The sequence below is a fragment of the Hemicordylus capensis genome, chromosome 4 (genome assembly GCF_027244095.1).
Source record: "Hemicordylus capensis ecotype Gifberg chromosome 4, rHemCap1.1.pri, whole genome shotgun sequence".
In the NCBI taxonomy this organism is placed as follows: Eukaryota; Metazoa; Chordata; class Lepidosauria; order Squamata; family Cordylidae; genus Hemicordylus; species Hemicordylus capensis.
In genome coordinates, this window is record NC_069660.1 from 67,823,363 (window position 1) to 67,845,494 (window position 22,132).

General features: G+C 43.4%; 1 protein-coding gene across 9 annotated transcripts in view; it reads right to left on the minus strand.

Moving 5' to 3' along the window:
* The window catches only part of TMCC2 (transmembrane and coiled-coil domain family 2), a 145,752-nt gene that overhangs the window by 25,620 nt on the left and 98,000 nt on the right, over positions 1-22,132 (minus strand). Inside the window, exon 3 of one of the 9 annotated variants that reach the window (XM_053246993.1) lies at positions 17,499-17,651. The exons of the other annotated variants lie outside the window; for them this stretch is intronic. Coding sequence (XP_053102968.1) covers positions 17,499-17,501 — 3 coding nt within the window. The 5' untranslated portion in view covers positions 17,502-17,651. The remainder of the gene's footprint in view (positions 1-17,498; positions 17,652-22,132) is intronic. 9 annotated transcript variants of the gene reach the window in all.

Consider the following 22,132-nt stretch of genomic DNA (forward strand, 5'->3'; position numbering starts at 1 on the left):
AAGCCATAGTTGTCTCACCCTGAAATGCAAAATGTTTATTCTCTTTGGATACAAACTGGAAAGAAAAGCCTTCTATAAAAGTGAGCCAGCAGACAACACAGTAGTGTGTCTCTCTGTCTCAGCCTTACCAATTCGTTGGAGACAAATTTTGATATGTGGTTAAAGGCTTAGTTGATTAATCTAACACTTAAATAAATGAAGGCGCAAGCAAGTTTAGTATAATGAACTTGCATGAATGGGTAAACAGATGGATGTTCAATGTTTTGCTTCATCTGAAAATCCAGAATTGATCCAGAATCTAGTCAAAACCTAGAGGCTGTCAAATATTGGAAGTTTGCAATCAAGGCTGGTTTCCTTTATTTTGAAGTGTTGGTTTCCTTTACTCGAATTTTCACTGCTTTATTCCCAGAGATTTCAGTGATCTGTGAACTGTGCCCTTGCCTTACTTTTCCTCCATAAACCAGAAGGACAGAACAGAATTCAGGAATCCTGACACATGGCCTTTTGAGTTTGATACACTGCTCGAGTAAGGGAAATTAGAAAACAAAACTTTATGCCAAGCCATGTACAAAGTCATAAGCAGAGGTGAAAGGACCAGAGAGCACCTCAGGGTATTCTTCAGGGTTTTGTTTATATAGCATTTGTGTGTCCTGATCTTGCTCAGCAGAAATGTCATCCCCCAATCTGCTCCCATCAACAGACACTAGAAAAGCAGAAAGCTGATTTTAACTATAACCCTTATGTAAAAGAGTTTTTCAAAACACTGAGAAATACCCTATCTCTATCAACCTGAAACCCATACAGAGTTGCTCCAGAATCTAGGAACCCAGTCATCAAATTGCTAGCACAAAAACCCCTAGACCCCACTGCTCTCCCATCTGAAACATGAAACACTAAAAACTTACTTCTCACTGACTTTTCTTTGCAAATGATGATGCAAATTGAAGTGGCGCATGAGTGGCTTAGGGCTTGCAATTAGGAGATGCCAAAAGTTAAGTGGATTCAGCAGATGCTGCTTAATTTACTTCCACACTGTTTTTATGGAAGCTGCACTAATGCCCAAGGACTGTCACTACACTGCAGTATGAAAAGAGCTTTCTACATAGAGGTGAGACGTTAAAAAGCCAGCTCATGAAATCTTTTTCGTTTTGACCATGTCAGCAGCTCCAACCAGTGTTCCCTCTAAGAGGGATTCCCAGATGTTGTTGACTATAACTCCCATAATTCTCAAGCAAAGGCTATTGCAGCTGGAGATTCTGGGAGCTGTAGTCAACAACATTTGGGAATCCCTGTTAGAGGGAACACTGGCTCCAACTATTCTCAGGTAAGTACTTGCATGCACAAATGGAATGTCTGGATTGAGCTGGCAGCACAGGAACTGAGAACACAGAAATGGTGGTCATGATGGTGCTCTTCCTTCTTCCACAGCTGCTCATCTCACTCTCTGCAAGGCAGGGGATGGGAAATGGAGCAGAAGGAAGTGGAGGGTCCTCCACACACTCCATTCCTCTCCTTGTTCCACTTCTTATCTTTACAAAAGCAGGGAGAAGGAATGACTGGCTGCAGGAGGAGGAAGTGACAGAGGCTGCCAGCACTACCAAGTAAGGGGAGACATGGTGAAGGAGGAGTTTGCAGGACTGGGTGAGTACACTGGTGTCGGAAGAGAACCAGTGCAGTGATGGTCAGGAAATCAGTGGGGGGGACTGACATTTAGTACACTGCAGGTGCTAGAAGAGCCTGGGGTGGGGGAGTCAGAAGACTGGCAGCATGGGTGAGGAAACTGGCAAGTGATGCATGTGGATAGTGTGAAGGGATCGGGATGGAGGGGAAAGTTGGTGTGTGACACACTCTGCATGCTGTGGGGGTGGAGCATGACATCTCTCTGCACTGCCTCAGATGACAGAAGAGGCCACAACTAACACATAAATATAAATTTGAATATTTTTAGACTCCGTACAATGGCTCTATGAATGGGTGGAGATCAGGGTGACCCTTGCGGACATGATCCTGATCCCTCCTCCACGTTTATTATTTTGAATATCTATTACTGTATACAGGTGGCCCTCGTTATCTGCAGTCCTGGCATCCGTGGTTTCGCGTATCTGTGGTTGGGTGAGAGAGACCCAGTTTCTTTATTTGCAGGGCAAAAATAGGGTTATTTTTGCCTACCAACAGTTTCTGAGTGGCCAGAAATGACTTCTGATGTAATTTTCGGCTGCCATTTTGTGGTGCTAAGCCATTTTGTGGCTCTTTTCTGCAAAAAAACAAAGGAACAAAGAAAGCCCTCAATCAGAGGATTTGGAAGTTGGGGGGCGGGCATTGTGGAGAGCTGAAGAGTAAAATACTGTGCTTATTTCTGCTCCACCCTGCTTTTTCTTGTGATTTTCAGCACACTTCAGGGTGCTTAGGAACCTAACCCCCCAATCCCCATTGGCTTAAGGTCTCTTTATTCACATTTTTGTTATCCGTGGAAACAGCTGGGAATGGAACTCTCGCGAATAAAGAGGGAGTTCTGAATTTGCTGTCCATATGAGCATGTACCTGAGAACAGGCAGGATTACTTGTGTGAACAAAACAAATTATTGTGTGGACCAGGCCAAAAATAGTAAATATAATGTTCTGGATTAACCTCTCATCCTCGGTGTGAAGGCCTTGCAATTTATCATTAATAGAGCAGGACCTTTGTGGAGACATTTATTCTTGATTCTCTTCTTACTAGACTTTCTGCCCAGCTCAAAAACAAATTATGCTATTACTGCTGGGTATCAAGTTCTTGTGATAATAAAGCAAGACCCATAACAGGAATTTCACTCAAATAAGCTATCTCAGTTGAGAACAAGAGTTACATGACCAACATCATTCCCCTTCTGAAGTTATGACTGATATTTCGCTTCTGTCTATGCATAAGTTGCTGAGATGTGAATTGTAGTAACGTAACTTAACCCCTTCTTGATTCTGATAGTTTTCAGCACAGTAAGAGAAAGACATCATCAATTTTGCCTTCTACAGATGTGACAACTGAGATGATTGTTATCCTGTGACTTACATCAAGACAAGCCATGACAAGTATTGGACTGAATGGTGTTTACTGAAGTTTACTATAAAGGGAACTTGACTGTATTTCTTAAACAACGCATATAGATATATTGTATGTTTAAACAGGTACTGCCCAATATACTTCTAAATGCTAGTTAATTCCTCACCACTTTCCAAGTGCTGGGGAACCTCACAGAGGTACCTCAAAAGACCAACCAATATTACATAGGGTCAAATTGCTGTAGGTACTGGTCATAACAGCATATCAGAGTCCTACTTCCCTTGCTACCCTTATTTCACCAAGACTAAAGTGAAAACCTCAAACTCCTAAAATATAATTTTAAAAGGAATTTGTTTTCCCTGGGAAAGCAGAACACATAATTTTAACATTTGCCCCACTGTATCTACTTGGAAGCCTTAAAATAATGTCATAGTTTGTGGTGATGAACTGATGCTTATCTATTCTGGAAAACTTCTTAAAGTACCTGTCCAAGGGCACATTATTTGGACTGCTGAAGAAACTGCCCCATACTTTATCCACTGGTCTCCTGAGTGCTCTGAGAGCAACGTGGATGACAAATTAGGGATTGTCCAGGTTAGGGGTCAGCTCATCCATCTGACATCTGTGGGTCTTGGGCAGTCGCCCATCCTTGCCAACTGCTGGCACCAGCTATTCCCCTGTTTATTAACTTCAACCCCAGCGTATTAATAATATATCATAGCATATTAGTCATGAGGCCAGCTCTCCTATATAACTGTTTTCCTCCCACTATTCATCCCAGATGCAACTGGTCCTAAGTTTCCATTAATTGAAGAGGTACCAGATTTCAGAATGTTAAGAGGCAAATGCTACACAAGCTCAGAACCCAACATTCTGTGGGCTGTACAGTGATCATTATGTCCCCCATAGCCCTTCTTTGAGAAAAGAGTTGTTGGCTTGCAAGTTCAAGCCATACCAAGCCAACCTTTACCCCATACCTTAGAGTGTTGATCCAACTCCAGCACTCTCTTCTTTCTCATAGTAGTTTAAGCCTTACTGCTAAGCAAAGAGAGATCCCCGGCAAAGAAAGGTCATGAGGAAACAATAGCAAGGCTATCCGAAAGCTACCAGAGACCTGTCCGGACTACTCTTATCTTTTTGCTTCAAACATCCTACTGATGTATTTGCTGGGCGACAGAGGAAAGTAGGAGGGAAAAACACCAACCCACACACAACATCATACAGAGCAGCCGCAAACTTGCCTCAACCTTATTAGATCAGCATATTTTTTTAAAAACAAACAAAAAAAAACCTTGCAGACTTTACAAACACTGCCTGTCGGCCTATTCTTAGCTCCTGTGCTACTCTGGGGGCTTCCAAGGCCCAGAACACAGCGAGGAGTTTCTTCTTTTCTCTTATCGACTTGCAGGAATTGAACTGGAACCTGCAGGAAATAGATTTTTTTCTCTCATACATACTATTCTGTGCTCAGTAAAGATAAAGCAGCCCTGTGACAGCAGCCCTGGTGAAGCTGAAAGAGGAAACCAAGCCAGTTCATTAGAGAAGTTGCTCAATGCTGTTTCCATGAAGTACGTATTTACCAGGTCACTTAGTTCCCCCTTTTTTACGGTCAGAATGTAACCCAAGTGAAGATAGAGAAACCACAATTAGGAAATGGCAGAGGAAGGACAAATCCAAGCCTTTTGAACATATCCAAGAACACAGTTCTTTGTGGTGGTCTGGGGGTGGGTTGGCTCTACATCATGTTTGCCAACATGGTTTTCTTTAGGGTTGACTATCAAAAGCTGGATCCCCAGCCATGGATGTAAATTGCATAACGTTACCCCGTGCCAGAAAACTATTCACCTTCAATGAGGTATACTAAAATAAACGGAAGGCATAAAACATTTCAAGCAGCAGATCTCTGACTGGATCTCCCAATTTTTTCCACTCTATAGCAATTAGTGAAGAGGAAGGGCACTCTGATTTTGATCAGAATAACTGTGCTTAGGAAGAGGCTGTTTAACCCTTTCCCCTGCATCATTTCCTTGAGCTATTCCCCAACCCTACCTCAAAGCTGCTATTAGACTCACTGCAGCAAAAGACAGACATGAAAGAGAAACTGACAGATCTAATAGCAACTTCGGAGGTGATTAATATTCAGGAAATGGCATGGGGTGGGGAAGGGTTAGCCCACTTCTTCCCCAATGTTATTGCTCCAATAAAAATCAAAGTCCCCTGCATCTGGTTTAGAGAGAGAGAGAGAGAGAGAGAGAGTGAGAGAGAGTGTGTGTGTGTTGGTGGTGAATGAACAGAAGTGTCATGTCTGTTTCAGTTCTCAGGCATCATCATCCCTCCGGCAGCCTAACTTGGGTGTCAGCCTTGTGCTGGAGTAATGTTACATTCCCAGGCTAGAATCAAATATTTAGGCACTTGTGTTTCCAGGCACCTGTTGATTTGATGTAGCTTTCATCTGTAAAATACAAGAAAAAGTACAGCTGAATAGCATGATTCAAGAAGAAAGGTTCAGGATGGGGAAAGGTATTCACAGATGTTTAGAACATTCATGTCAAGTTTCCAGATGTGACACAATGACACAGCAGAAAGAAATGTGGCCTCAGTGCCCAGACCAAAACCTTAACTGGCCAAAATGAGCTGTTTCTTCTTGGCATGACTATTTATATAACTGTCCTAAACAATAAAATTATGTCTAAACCTAAGCTACTATCTATCTATATATTTAATTCGCTAAGACATACCCATGGCTAATCCCATGCGTGGCAGCTCTCGTGAGATTTCACAAGCAAGGTGGGGAGGAGAAGAAGGTGAGCGGCTGCTGGCCGGCGAAAGGAAGCAGCAGTACCAGGAAGCAAGAGGAAGCGGTGGCAAGGCCGCCCACCAGGGAAAGCACTGCCCGGTGAGAGGAGGCGGTGGCTGCTGGGCGGTGAGAGGAGGTGGCGGCAGTTAGGGCCACCAAAGTGCCGTCCAGTGAGAGGACACGGCGGCTAGGGCCAGCCAGCCAGCAAGAGGAAGTGGTGGCTGGGGCTGAAGGGGGGGGGGAGAACAAACTGGGGCTGAAGGGAGGGGGGAACGGCTGAAGGGGGAGGAGACAGGGAGAACTAGGGGCGCAGATGCTCTGTGCCAGGTCAGCTAGTAGTATTTTATTGTTTTAACTAGTATTTTTAAGCCCGTTATAATAACGGACGCTAGCCTTTCTCCCCCCTTTATGTTTTGTGTGTGTGTGTGTTTGTCTGTGTGGTTTTTTTAAAAAGAAAATGCTGCCAAGAGGAGACGGAGACCAGGCTGGGGAGACGGAGACCGGGACCGGGGGCTGAGTGGAGGCCGTAGAAAGCATTTTTTAAAAATGCAGCCTCCGCCATTGCCGCAGAACTCCCACCCTCCCTCCCAACTTCCGGGACCACCTTACCCCGGCCCGTGTCAGTTGGGCAAAAAAAGTCCTTAATTGAAGAGGGAGAGAGGAGCTCGCAAGCAGAGCTCCTCTCTGAGCAAAGGCTCTTCCCGAACTGGCGCTTTGGGTCCCCAACATGTCCCAGCCGCCCGGCTTCAGCGGCAGCGCCAGGCCTTGGAGGTGGCTCCGCTGCCACCTCAGCCGGCTTCCCCCGCCGCCTCCTCCCCCTGCCCGGCTTCGGTGGCGCAGCCAGGCCTCAGCCATGGCTCCACCGCCGCCTCGGCCGCGCCGCGTCCTCTGGCTCTGCCAGTGTCCCCCGCCGCCGCTTACCCGGCTTCTTTGGGGCGGCCGCTTCTGGCCGCCCAAGCTGGCCGCCGGGTGCTGGCAGTCGTGTCTCCCTGGCTCTGTTCTGGGCATGCGCTTTGCGCATGCCCAGAACAGGCCAGGGAGGCACGAACGCACGCTTGGTGTCCGTCCACGGACGGACACCAAGCGTTTTATTAGAGAGGATTGTTTTTGTAAATTGTGAGCTACTTTGAGAGTATTTCACTGATGGATAGGTATAAAATCTATAAATAATAAGCAAATCCATAACAAAAAGATTAAAAATAGTGAAGGAAGTAGCCCTGTCCAGACTTTGTTATCATCATCATCATCATCATCATTATTAATTAATTTATTTACACAGTCAGACAGGTGTTATTAACTGGTTTGTTTTATCCAGACATCGAGTCCTTCCCAAGGACCTAGGATGGCTGAATTTTATTGTCAATGTTGTTGCTGTTATAGATATCGTCGCAGAATATAGGCTGTTCCCAGTAAAGCTGCTTTTTGTAATTGGCTGATGGTGATTTCTGTGGCCCCTATGGTGTTGAGGTGCTCTTCAAGGTCTTTTGGAACTGCACCCAGGGTGCCAATTACCACTGGGATTATTTGGGTCTTTTTCTGCCACAGCCTTTCAATTTCAATTTGTAGATCTTTGTATTTGGTGATTTTTTCTATTTCTTTTTCTTCTATTCTGCTATCCCCTGGTATTGCTATGTCGATTATTTTGACTTGTTTTTCTTTCTTCTCAACTACAGTTATATCTGGTGTATTGTGTGGCAGATGTTTGTCTGTCTGTAGTCGGAAGTCCCATAATATTTTTACATCTTCATTTTCTTCAACTTTTTCAATTTTATGGTCCCACCAATTCTTGGCTACAGGTAGCTTGTATTTTTTGCAGATGTTCCAGTGTATCATCCCTGCTACTTTGTCATGCCTTTGTTTGTAGTCAGTCTGTGCGATCTTTTTACAACAGCTGATTAGGTGGTCCACGGTTTCATCTGCTTCTTTACAAAGGCGGCACTTGCTGTTTGTGGTTGATTTTTTGACTTTTGCTCTTATTGCATTTGTTCTTAGTGCCTGTTCTTGTGCAGCCAGTATTAAACACTCTGTTTCTTTCTTCAAGTTGCCATTCTTAAGCCATTGCCAGGTCTTGCTGATGTCTGATTTTCCACTTATATTGTGCAAATATTGACCATGCAGTGGCTTATTTCTCCATTTTTCTGCTCGGTTCTTGACTTGTTCTTTCTTGTAGGCCTGCTTTGTTTCATTGGTGTTGAATAGTTTCTCGTTATTGACCATTTGAAGTGCATTTTCTTCACTGTCCTTTATATATTCTTCAAGGCCTCTTTTCTCCTCCTCGACTGTTTGATGGACTTGCAGCATTCCTCTTCCACCTGAGCTGCGAGGGAGGTATAGCCTATCGACATCACTGTGGGGGTGCAGAGCATGATTGATGGTCATGATTTTCCTGGTCTTACGATCTAGCGTCTCTAGCTCTGCCTGGGTCCAGTCTATTATTCCTGCAGTGTATCTGATAACAGGTATAGCCCAGGTGTTTATGGCTTGTATGGTGTTCCCGCCATTGAGTTTGGACTTGAGGATTTTTCTAACTCTCCTGATGTATTCACTTCCAATTTTTCTTTTAACTTCAGTGTGTGCGATGTTATCAGCCTGGAGAATGCCCAAGTATTTGTAACGTTCTTTCTCTTCCAGGTTCTTGATCTTGCTTCCATTGGGCAGTTCTATTCCTTCTGTTTTTGTTATTTTCCCTCTGTTCGTTATTAATGCAGCACACTTGTCTAGTCCAAACTCCATTGCTATATCGCTACTGAATATATGGACAGTGTTTAGCAGTGATTCGATTTCTGACTGGGACTTTCCATACAACTTCAGGTCGTCCATGTACAGCAGATGGTTGATTTTACTTGATGTTTTAGATGTTTGGTATCCGAGGCCTGTTTTGTTTAGTATTTGTGAAAGTGGGGTCATGGCGATTACAAACAACAGAGGGGATAGTGAGTCCCCTTGGAAAATGCCTCTTCTAATGCTAACCTGTCCAAGTGTCTCGCCATTGATCGTTAACTGTGTACTCCACATGCTCATTGCTTTTTTAAATAAATACCTGAATGTTTTTGCTGACACCAGTTGTTTCTAAACATTTTAGTATCCATGTGTGAGGCAATGAATCGAAGGCTTTCTTGTAGTCAATCCATGCAACACTTAGATTGGTTTTTCTTCTCTTGCAATTTTCTAAAATCATTTTGTCAATCAGCAGCTGGTCTTTTGTGCCTCTGGTGTTCGGGCAATTTCCTTTCTGTTCAACTGGAAGCTGTTTGTTAGTTAATAAGTGTTGCATGACTTCATCTGCTATTATTCCAGTTAATAATTTGAACATGGTTGGCAGACAGGTTATCAGTCTATAATTACTTGGAACTGCACCTTTTGCTGGGTCTTTCATGATGAGATGAGTTTTCCCAGTTGTTAGCCATTGTTCAATATCACCTCCTTTCATAATGTGATTGAACTGTTTTGATTGTTGTTTATGAAGGCTTGTTAGGTGTTTAAGCCAAAAAGCCATGCAGTTCATCGTCGCCTGGAGCAGTCCAATTTTTAATTTTCTTTGCTCTTTCACTTATTAATTCTGGTGTTATTATTAGATCTTGCATTTGTTGGTTACATTTTTTGACCTCTTTCATCCAGCCTGCTTTTTTATTATAATCTATTGGATTGTCCCATCATTTCCCCCAGAATTGCACTGTTTCTTCTTTATTTGGTGTTTCTAGGTTTCTTGCAGTTTCTCCTTCTATGCTTTGGTAGAAACGTCTCTGATTCGACTGGAATTGGAGATTCTGCCTGTGTTGTGTAGTTCTGGCTTCATATCTGCTAATCTTCTTTGACACTGCTGTTATTTGCTGCTTTATTATTTCCAGGACTTCTCTAATTTTCCTTGAATCTAGGTGGTATTTTTGGATCAGATACTGTTTGGTGTTTTCATTCTTCAGCTTCTTGTCTTTCATATCTTTCAATTTACTAGCATCTGATCTAAGCCTGGAGATTTTATTTTCTAATCTAATCTTCCATTTAGGTGATGTACTACTTTCTTTTTTTACAGGCCCACTGATCTTATATCCGGGCTCTTGTGTTGTTATTGTTGCTGCACTGTACATTAGTTGGTTTGTTTCTTGCAAATTATTGGTAGTTATTTCTTCAAGTGCAGCATTGACATCTTTTAATACCTGAGCAAGTTGTTTTTTGGCAACTGTTTTTAGAGCTGGAAGTCAAACCCTGGTGGTTGCTTGGTTCATGTGCTCAGTTATTTTTTGCTTTAGTTCTTGTTGCTTTTCTGTTAAACGGCATTTGGGTTTCTGAGGTGAAGGCAAAGGGGAGGTTGCCTGGTTTTGATTTTGAAACAGTTCAGCAACAATGGCATCCTCTATTTCCAACACCTCCTCCACCTGCGCCTGAGCAACTGCTTCAGTTGGTGGTAATTTTTCTTCCATGTCTTGAGCCTGTGTTGCTCTTTGCAGTTCTTCCAGCTCAACTCCTGTGAATACTTTATTTCTTATTATGAATCTTTTCTGGTCTGCTAGCCTTTGTTCTGTTATTTCTGTATCTGGATGCTTCTCTTTCCAAATTTGGTACATTCTTTTTAAATAACCTCTTCTAGTTGGACTAGACTTGTAATAGCAGATCATTATTTCCTTGTTGGCATTTTTCGTATATTTTTTTCGGTTAAGCAACGTTTCTTCCAGTAACTTTGCTGTCTTCAGCCCTGGTTGCTGAACTGAAGATCCTGAGTCCTGTTGCCCACTTGCCACCAGATGTCTAGGGACTCCAGCACCTGGCATGGTCCTTGTTGACCCGGGCAATGACCGATCCGGTATAGAATTATTAAAGTTACATCTCACCATACTGTTGATGGGAGAGGCACTCTTTGTCTGGCTCCTCTGGTGAGACCTGTCCAATATGTTTGGACCTCTGGCATAGCTCTCACCTTCCTCAGAGCACTCAAGCCCCATAACCACGCTAAGGCAGTGCCTCACTGGAGGATTATTATTATTATTATCATCATCATCATCATCCTGTACTCATGTACAAAACCCCCAAACATGCCTGGAAATCCCTCCTGTGTATGTGAGCACCAAGAAGCATCACTCCCTGCTTATGGCATTTGTCTGAAGAGGCAAACACCATAAGTGTGAGGGTTTTTGCCTCCGTGATTGGAAGGCTGGGGCACCACACATACCCAAGCATCAGGAGAGAAGATTAAAACCTAATTCAAGCTGATACTTTAAAAGGCCTGGAAAAATAAAAAGGTCTTCCTTCTCCTGGCACCAAATGAAACATGAGTTGGCACCAGGTGAACTTCCCTGGAAAGAGATGGGTAGCTGATAAGGCTCTCTTGATGGTGTCTTCCTGCATAAATTCAGAAGGAAAGGGAACCCAGAGAAGTAGCAACAGAAAACTATCTCAATGCCTGGACTGGTACATGTAGCAACAGATAGCCCTTCAAGTACGTAAGTCTCAGGCTTTCAAGGGCTTTCAAGGTTAGACCTGCTCTAAGGCCAAGTTTGGACTTAGCAATGAAACTTAGTCCAAAATTAGTTGGACTCTGAAATTAGAAGATTCTACAGCCTTCTGCTCTCCTTCCTTCTCAAATGCAAATTCCCTCCATTCGCTGACTTTGACCATTCATTGGCCTTATGTGTGACTGTCACCAATCCCAGTTCAAATGAATCCAGTGATGCTCTTGAGCTCACTCTGCTCAAGCGCAGATGAGAGCAAAATATAGTGTTTGAAGAAAAAGTCACTTTGTAAGTAAACTGGATGAATTTCTCAATGGTGAGAGTGGATGAGAGAGAGATTACTGACATGCCTTGTAGTGATGTCATGAGGCACTAGCCAACATCTGCACTGTCATATTATTGCAACATCGTCCACAGAAAAATGCTTCTGATAGTTACACTTGCTAGTGCTCCAAGATAACACTGAAAAATATAAAATGACAATGTGACAGAAGTGCAGAGCTGGTTTCAAAAAGTGACCAGGTCAAGTATTTGCCAGGGCCCCAAACAATTTGCCAGGACATCATACAGTTTGCCAGGACATGCTCACTTTGCACATGGCACCCAAGAGAGCCACATGACACCTCTTCCAGGTGGCTTTTGCCTTGCAAAATATGTGAAATGGCTCACAAATTAACATTTAAAAGGGGAGGAACAATGTGTGGTACAGTTATTAACTTTTTATATATTGCTAGCTGACATCCAAACTAAGTTTTCCAACGGTACTACTCTGGAGTTACTCTAAAGGGCTACTTAATTTCAATAGGACTTCTGTCAAATACTTTAATAAGGATGTCAATCATTATATTCAGTCGGGATGCCAATCACAGTCTACAGTTGCCACCGGCTCGTCTGGTGGCTACTCGGGGATGGGACTTCTCCACTGCAGCCCCGAGGCTTTGGAATGCGCTCCCTGCTGAAATAAGAGCCTCCCCATCTCTTACAACTTTTTAAAAGGCAGTCAAGACACATTTTTTCACCCAGGCTTTTAATTAGATACTGTTTTAATAGTTTGATTATTTTAAATAGTTTTAACATTGTTTTAAGTTTTAAATTTTAAATTGTTGTAATGTTTTAACCTTTTTACTTGTTGTTTCTATTGTTTTGTTGTAAACCACCCAGAGACTTGCATTTTGAGCGGTATACAAATATGTTAAGCAAATAAATAAATAAATAGAGCATGCAAGTGCTGAAGCTTCAATTTAAAAGAGGGACAGGGATTCCTGAACCCTTTCCCTTGGGCATTTTTCTTGACAAAAGAAGCTTGCCCCTACAAGACACTTGTATTCCTGCTGTGGAAAAGATTAGGTGTACATCACAGAAAAGATACATGCCCTCTCTTTTCCAAGGCAGGGCAAGAAAGCTTGGGGTGGGCCTGATCAGCCTGGGCCTGATCCAGAAGGGCTGTTCTTATGTAGGATTCAGTCCTTCACTGAATATGAAGGACCCATATTCAGTGGCTGACCATCTAATTTGTGCAACCAAAAAAGCCATTTATGCAACAATAGTGGCCTCATTTGTGAAGCACAGGCCCTTGTGCAGGGCATAAGAACAGCTCTGTTGGATCAGGCCCAAGGCCCATCTAGTCCAGAGTCCTGTTTCACACAGTGGCCCACCAGATGCCGTTGGAAGCCTACAGGCAGGAGTTGAGGACATGCCCTCTCTCTTGCTGTTACTCCCCTGCAACTGGTATTTGGAGGCATCCTGCCTTTGAGGCTGGAGGTGGCCTATAGTCCTCCGACTAGTAGCCATTGATAGACCTCTCCTCCATGAAGTTATCCAAACCCCTCTTAAAGCCATCCAGGTTGTTGGCTGTCACCACATCCTGTGGCAGAGAGTTTCACAAGTGGATCACGCGTTGTATGAAAAAGTACTTCCATTTGTTGGCCCTAGACCTCCTGGCAATCAATTTCATGGAGTGACCCCTGGTTCTAGTGTTGTCTGAGAGGGAAAATAATTTCTCTCTCTCCACTTTCTCCACACCATGCATGATTTTATAGACCTCTATCATGTCTCCCTGCAGTCGTCTTTTTTCTAAACTAAAAAGCCCCAGGTGTTGTAGTCTTGCCTCATAAGAAAGGTGCTTCAGGCCCCTGATCATCTTAGTTGCCCTGTTCTGTACCTTTTCCAGTTCTACAATGTCCTTTTTAAGATGTGGTGACCAGAATTGTATGTAGTACTCCAAGTGTGGTCGCACCATAGTTTTGTATAAGGGCTTTATAATACTGGTAGTTTTATTTTCAGTCCTCTTCGTAATGATCTCTAGCATAGAATTGGCCTTTTTCACAGCTGCTGCACATTGAGTCGACACTTTCAACAAGCTGTCCACCACAACCCCAAAATCCCTCTCCTGGTCAGTCACTGACAGCTCAGATCCCATCAACACCATGCATGATTGTGGGGCGGGGTGTGTGTGTGTGACAATTGTCACTGCTCTCCCCTTCTCCTGGAAGCACTAAGCAGTGCGAAATCATGTCCCTGAGGGCTGAACAACCCTTGGGAACAAAATGTCGCACTGCTTAGGTCACTTCTGGGGGGAGGGGAGTGCAGTGAAAATCCTCTCCTCCAGCACTTCAGAAGTGGGGATTGATGTGTGCATGCTTGTTATGCCTGCACATCCGCAACTTTTGTCAGGATGTTGGCCAGTGTTACCTCTACATAGCATCTAGCACAGCAGTACTCACTGTACTGAGTAAGGGTGTCTAGAGGGCTATCCTCAATAAATAATTTTTCAAAATGGAAAGGGGGGGAAGTACCATTTGTTTCAATAAAAGAAGAATATGGATGACCAAGTAATCAGAATATTAATATAATAATAAAACTTAGTGACAGACTTTGGGAGCAGCCAAAATACATTTTCCATGCCAAATGTGCAGATAAAATCCTACAAGGAGGTTGTATGCTTCCTCAGTTAACTCATATGGACACACATAAAAAACCATTTCCTCAGTCTGACTGGATAGTGACACTGATGTTAGATAAAACGCTTCAGCCCTCAGCAGAAGCCTTTGTGATTCGGCAGAAAACAGTCTCTGAGAGAAGGGGGCATGCTAAAGACTGTCAGCATAACAAGATGAGACAAGCACAATTGCTGATGGTAGAAGAAACGAGGTCAAAGTGCCTGAGGAAACCTGACCAATCTGGATGAGGAACTTCAACAGAGGCAGTCTAAACAACAACAACAACAACAAAACTTGCATGCAAAATGTGGATGTGTTTTGGCATGCACCTAATAGGGGGCTTTCTCCATTCAAATAACTGCTACAAAATCCCCTGGGGAAGTCCAGAAACTACCAGACACCAGTTCCAGAGCAAAAGCACACTACTGTTTCCAGGCAGTAGCCCATGGAACATGGCAGGAGAATGTCGGGCAGGTGGTGGCAATACTAAACAAAGAAGCCTAGGCAAAACTCAATCGCTCATTCTATGACTGGGCTGGAAAAAAGGAATACTGGGATGAAATCGCAAGCAAGAATAAGGAAAAAGGGTGCACAAAAAGAGAAGAGATTCAGGGCAGGGTTGCCAGTTCACAACCCAGAGATTCTCAATAGGCCCTTATATATCAGTCTCCTGATGAAGCAGGAGACAAAATAGTTGTAGCTTCTCCTGCCGTTTTCTTTCCTGGTCTTGTCATCTGCCTTCCTCCCCAAATAAGGGAGTTCCTCACACCAGTTGGAGGGGGAGTGGATAAAAGGGAGGAATGGCTTTCTTTTCTTTTTTTTTTAAGTTGCAGTTGCCTCAATTCCCACTGCATTGGGGACTTTAAAGGCATAATGTGAATCTCCAGGCTGCAATGCTGTAGACCTGGGAGAAAGAAATACAGGAGCTCAAGACAGAAAAGAGCAGTCTAGGAAGAGAAATGGGGCCTGAATGGATGTAAGAAAAACAAGATATAAGATGGGAAAGTGAGGCAGGGGCTGCTCAGAGTAAGGGGAGTTAGGTGTGTGGTTGCCTGGAGTGTGTAGATGTTTAGGAGAGTGGTTGGATTCTCTTTGGCCCAACAACTTCATTTTGGTGGCAGTGGTGGTGGGTATCAGCTCAGCTGCCATGGCTATTAGTTATCAAGAGGTGGAAAGCTGCAGAGCACTTCACTCTAGAGAAGAGCTGCATGCAGCCAGCCCTCAACAAAGAGGTGACAGGAGTGCTGAGACAGTGCTTTTTAACCACCTTGATCCTCTAAGGTGCTAAGAGCCTTCCACTCCTATTAACATCAATGGGAAATAGCAACACTCAGCACTATAGGCTGCCTGTGTAAATGCCCCAGGGCAAATTCATCTGTATAGAGACCAAGACAGCCTTTTATATCCAGTTTAACAACAGGGCCAGGTACTTAGCTGGTTTAAGCAAGCAGAGCTTTCTTGACTCTGAAGCGGGCTCTCGGGCTTGCTTTTCCAGTGGGAGCTAGTGAAGGCTGGGAATCTTATACCATTAGGCTGTGATCTAACACACTTGCTTTCTCTCTCTCAAGCATTTTGAGCAAAGTCAAAGCAAAAGGCTTGGCTCCACAGGTAGAAGGATACTGGGATTATTTAGAACAGGGATTCAGAAATACAGAAAATGAAAAAATGTCATTTCTTATGTAATCAGACTAAAGAGAATAATAGCACTAAAACTAAAGCAGAATAATGGGCTTTTCAAAATCTAACAGAATCAACCACAATTGAGAGTGTTTTAGATTTTGCATTTTCAGCCAATAAGATAATCTTTGTAAAGGCATTCTGCAACAAATGGCTGGACCTAAGATGTTGCTGAAATAAGAGAGAACTGTGGGTGCTGGGAACTTGCCTAAACAGGCTACCCTGACTTGCACTTAAGCTGCCAAGTGAGCTGGGAACAGCAAAACCACAGAGTTTTCCTCCTCAATAAAATAACTATAGTTATCTGAGCCCACAACCCAGTACAAAGCTCAACACATCAGCCCACTGAAATCTACATGGAGGATTGTGTAATGCTGTGATGGCATGATTTGACAGTGGTATCTCATGTCATTGGCATTTACAGAACTAGTATAATACACTCCATGCTAAGAGCTTACTTTGAGTCCAAATCAACTTGAGCATTGTAAAGGTAAAGGTAAAGTGTGCCATCAAGTAGATTTCGACTCCTGGTTTTCTTTTGGTAGAATACAGGAGGGGTTTACCATTGCCTCCTCCCACGCAGTATGAGATGATGCCTTTCAGCATCTTCCTATATTGCTGCTGCCCGATATAGTACCAGCTGGGATTTGAACTGGCAACCTTCTGCTTGTTAGTCAAGCATTTCCCCACTGCGCCACTTAAAGGTGAGCATTGTAGAGTACAGGTTGAGTATCCCTTATCCAAACTGCTTGGGGCCAGAAGTGTTCCGGATTTCGGATTTTTCTGGATTTCGGAATATTTGCATATTTGTAATGAGATATCTTGGGCATGGGATCCAAGTTTAAACACGAAAGGTTACTGTACACTATATTTTATTTCTTTAGGTTTTATTTAAAGTATAAAAACAAATAAGCATTGAATTTACAATAACTACTGGTAGCTGTAAATGTAATGAAAACTAAGCCACAAGGCGTTGGTACTGCGGGCGCACGCTGTGGTGGTTTCCGGATTTTGGAGCATTCCGGATTTCAGATGTCTGGATTAGGGATACTCAACCTGTACCATTATTTCCATGGATATCAAAATGTCAGTTAAGGGACATAACTGTAGGAAGAGGAGTTGAAATACAGAAGCCAGTGTCTCTTGGCTGATCAATACATACATGGCCATGACCTTTACTTTGTTATTATGTAATTCATCAAGACAAGACAGTGACTTCACAAAATCAAACTCCAGGGAGAGCCACTGGAGATGGGATATAGTTGGCTAGTCCTCCATAAACATGAGCTAATAGCTTAGGCATGTTGAAATGGCTGTTCTAAAAAGGAACAGAAGTAAATTCAGTGTACCTTCCTCCCCATCATGACTCATACGCATTGGCTCTTTGAACCCAATCTGGATCCTCACCAATCCCTGTATGTGTTCCACACAGGCTGCATCAGGCAGAGGATCCACATGGTCAGAGTAGCTCTACAATTCTGTGCAAAAGATTTAATCTGAAATGACGACCACCACAAGACTGAGTTTTTCAATGGCAGCATTAATGGCAGGTTCAGACAATATCATGGATTAGACAGAGGTAAAAATGAACTTCACACACTTGCCATTTTTCTACAGGATGTTCGTTTCCAGCAGGATGGAGACTTGTACTTTATCTTGAGCCTCCAATCTTTAGGATTATGTTCCAAGTCCGTCTAAGTGGAATATATCATTTGCAAATGCAAATCTTGATTCCATGTCAAACTTGCAGCAAACCCCTAAAGGAAACCAATCTGTTTTATTGTTCTCAGCAAATAAAAGGACAATCTGGATGTCAGAAGCGTTAAAGAGCAAATCTATTTAAAATACCAGCAAACCTGGAAAGCTTGTGCAACAGATTTGACAGAAGGATTAGTAAATGTTGTTTCCCCTCTGCATGGAGGGAGGAAAATCTTTGCAGCAGTGCAAGCAATATTAAAATTCTTTTTTAAAAAAATAAAAGCCAGGGGGCTTCTTTGGTGATTGTGTTAACATGTGGGAGGAAAAGCAGAACTCAAACCTGGTTTCATGGAGGGAAGCTGAGTTCCACAAAATAAGCACACTCATGACCAAACAAAAAAGATAAAATAAAGCTGCGTAAACATTACCTGAAAGACCACAATAATAAGCAATACTTATTACGACACAGCATTAAAAGTAGAAATGCTTAGTAGTAGGTTTGGACAAGCCACCAGCTGCTCTGACGCTTGTATGTCCTCTATGCAAAAATCAGGAGCCTTAAATGCTTTCTATGATGGTGCTTTCACAGCAGATATGATGGATTAATATGACTCCACTGCTGCACATGGGAAAGCCAGGATATTAGAATCCACTATGGAAATATGGGGCCCCACCCAAGCCACTTGATTTATATGGAGGTACTCAGGAGGACAGTATCTGAGCAGCACCGGTCAGTCTTTAAACTCAGCTACACTGAAGGTCGAGCCAACAGCCCTACTCATACATTATGTTCAACACTTGTACAAGTCTACAGTGTACACAGGTACTGTTATTCACACGTTATACTGAACACAGGTACAGCGGTAAACTTATAAGAACAGCCCTGCTGGATCAGGCCCAAGACCTATGTAGTCCAGCGTCCTGTTTCACACAGTGGCCCTCCAGATGCCTCTGAGAAGCCTACGGGCAAGAGATGGGGGCATGCCCTCTCTCCTGCTGCTGCTCCCCTGCCACTGGTATTTAGAGGCATCTTGCCTCTGAGGGGGGAGGAGGTCTATAGCCACCAGACTAACAGCCATTGATAGACCTGTCCTCCATGAATTTGTCTAAGCCCCCTAACTTCCTATCTGTATCATGCATTTGAGGAGACTGTACCCAGAATTATCTTTAAAATGAACGAAGGTACAGTCATTCACACAAAAACATATACAAATGTACAGACATTTGTACACTCATACAATATAATGTCTGAACAGGGATAACATTTTATTTCCAATCAATATTTTAGGAACCACTCAGCATTTTGTTACAGAAACCAAACATTAGAGAGACAAGACTTGAAAGCACATAAGAAACTTCACAGCATTTGAAATGTCTCAAAAGATCATCCTGGTTACATCATTCAGAGAACATTTAGGAAATCTCTGGGCAAATGGTATTGTTCGTAATTGATAAGTTGCCATTGGGAAATTGCATGATGATGTGGCCAGATGTCTCCACCAGTCATCACTACTGGAACTTCCTCACAGTATGTTACATCTCCACAACACTCTTGAAGGGGAACAGATGTACATTTGATGCACTTTCAACTAGTGCAGCCTTTTGAATTCATCCCCCACGTCCCCCACTAATAGCTGCTTTGCCCACTTCCTCCATTTCTAGTACCAGTCTCAGAGTAGAGCATTATGCTATTTCACGTTCTAGATTGAAAGGAAAATATTTTTGAATGTGTGCATCTGCCATTGACTAAAGCAGTGGTGGCTCAACTATTTGACAACTGTGCCGCAAGTTAAATCCAGCCCATGAGAGTGTCATTCTTGTGGTGCTGTCCCCATGCACAGGGGTGGCTTTGTCCTTTACTCCACTGAATTGGTAAGCAGACAGTAGTGCATGTAGTGTTATGTATCTTCCCCCAACATTGCTGTACTTAAAAAAAAAAACCAGTGCAGCCTTTGAGTCTGTTTTCAACCCCTCAGGGAGAAAAGCAGCTTTGTGAAAACAAATGGCTTCATGGAAAAGAGCAGACTCCTTTTGCTGTTCCTCCACTTAAATTTGCATGCTCCCAAGGCTGCTTGTTGTGCTTAAAAGTCGGGGGAAATGAATGCAGCTTTATAGCACATCTAGTTCTGAGCCTCAGGAACTTTATATAAAACCTTGGCACTGTTGAGAATTTAGGATCAGTGGGGCTTGTTTATGTACACAGACACATTTCCACATCTAGGATGCTCTAAGGATCCCAGAATCCTAAAGCCAACCCAAATCAAGTTTGTTATAGACTAATCTGAATGACAATTCAACTGGTCTTTTTAAATGTGTGGGAGGAATTAAAGGCATCTCCCACACCCACCTGGCACCTTGGCTGGCTATTACCCAATTGTATGGGGGTGGGGATTCATCTATATCGCACTTCAGCTTTACAAGTATTTTAATATGATATGATCATATATCATATGATAATATGATTTTACTAGTACTTTAATATGAAAGAAGATACTACTTTAAAAGTAGCATTAAAATCACATGTTGAGTGACATTCTGAAAGAACCTCTCCCCCATGTGATTAGATGACAGCACGCCAGGTGGGGAAAAGTCATCCGCACTTACATTTCTCCCCCACCCATTTAAAACGACCATTTGGAATATCATCCAAACTGGCCCCAAGTCTTTTATATGGATTTTATATATCACTTTGCTGCAGTCACCCATGCATTCTGCTACCATTTTGTCTGTCTGTGAATCATCACATTTGTTACAGAACAGAGCATTGGCAACTCACCGTGAGGGCACACCTTCTTGCTGCTGGGTCCAAGGGCATCTCACGTGTGGGTTATACGATCCCATGTGACTCAGAGGCAGGACTAAGCCAATTAGTATCACATTTTAGGCTGGGGGGAGCTAACCCTCCTTTTAGGCCAAGATGCGATAGGTACCAACACTCTAAGAACCTAGTCGATGGACATAACAACAAGTCAACAAAACAGCCTAACCAGGTTACTGCTGCCCTTCCAGTATGGCAATGTGGTCAATAATAAAAAACACTATGAAAAAAGCTGTTCAGAAATATTTGCAGACTACAGATAAAATAAAATGTATGTCTATGATTCCCTGGTTCCTAGACTGTATATGCCAGCATAAGAGTGGATCGAGACGACCTTGGACCCAGCAGCAAGAAGGAGCCCTCACAGTAAGTGACCAATGCTCCATTCTTTGCTGCTGAAGTCCAAGGGCGTCTAACATGTGGGGACATACCACAGCCCTAAGCCCAACCAGGGGGGAGCCGGGCACTTACTGTGCAGTAAGGACATTGCAGGACACACCTCCCAAAAGCTGCCTGAACCAAGGCAAAGTGTCCAGTTTATAATGTTTGGTGAACGTGGCGGGCGCCTGCCAGATGGCTGCTTTGCAGATATCCTGGAAAGGGGCATTGGTTGAAAAAGAGAAAGCCAGAGTGGTGTAGTGGTTAGAGTGCTGGACTAGGACTGGGGAGACCAGAGTTCAAATCCCCATTCAGCCATGAAACTAGCTGGGCGACTCTGGGCCAGTCACTTCTCTCTCAGCCTAACCTACTTCACAGAGTTGTTGTGAAAGAGAAACTCAAGTATGTAGTACACTGCTCTGGGCTCCTTGGAGGCAGAGCGGGATATAAATGTAATAAATAAATAAATAAAAGCAGCCGAGGTGGCTGCAGACCTCGTGGAATGGGCAAGAATTTTTGTGGGTGCCCTGAGCTTTTGGGACTCGTAGGCTAGTGTTATGCATGCCTTCAGCCACCGAGCTATGGTGATGGGTGTGACAGATTGCCCCATAGACTGTGGCAAGAAAGAGGGACTCAGAGGACCTAATGCATTTAGTTTTCTTGATGTACATTTTAAGGCATCTGCGAACATCTAGCTTGTGCCAGGCCTTTTCCACCAAATGAACTGAGTTTGGACAAAAGGAGAGCAAAATAATATCTTGACACATATGAAAAGGAGAAGCCACCTTGAGTAAAAAAAAGGGGGGGGGGTTGGAATCAGCTTCACAGAGTCTTCAGAAAAAATACCAAGGTTTTTATGTATTGAGAGAGCCCTGAGCTCAGATACCCTGCGTGCAGAGGTAATGGCCACAAGGAATGCCAATTTGAAGGAGAGTATGCGTAATGGAATTGAGGACAGGGGTTTGAAGGGAGGACCCTGGAGAGCCTTAAGAACGGTATGTAAGTTCCAGTTGGGAAAACGATAGACCACTGGAGGAGACAGAAGGGTAGCACCCTTCAGAAAACGTTTTAGGTGAGGATGGCGCTGCAAGGATCTCTTTAACATCGTTGAGATGAGGCCCACTAAGGACACGGCTTGGTGTTTCAAGGTATTCACAGACAGTCATTTATCCAGCCCATCCTGCAGAAACTACAACAGGTGTTTTATGGTGGCAGACCTTCTGGGTATTCTGTGTTCTCCAAGTATACTGGTAGATCTTGTTAGTGGACGACCATCTAGATCAGGCATCCCCAAACTGCGGCCCTCCAGATGTTGCTGAACTACAACTTCCAGCATACCCAGCC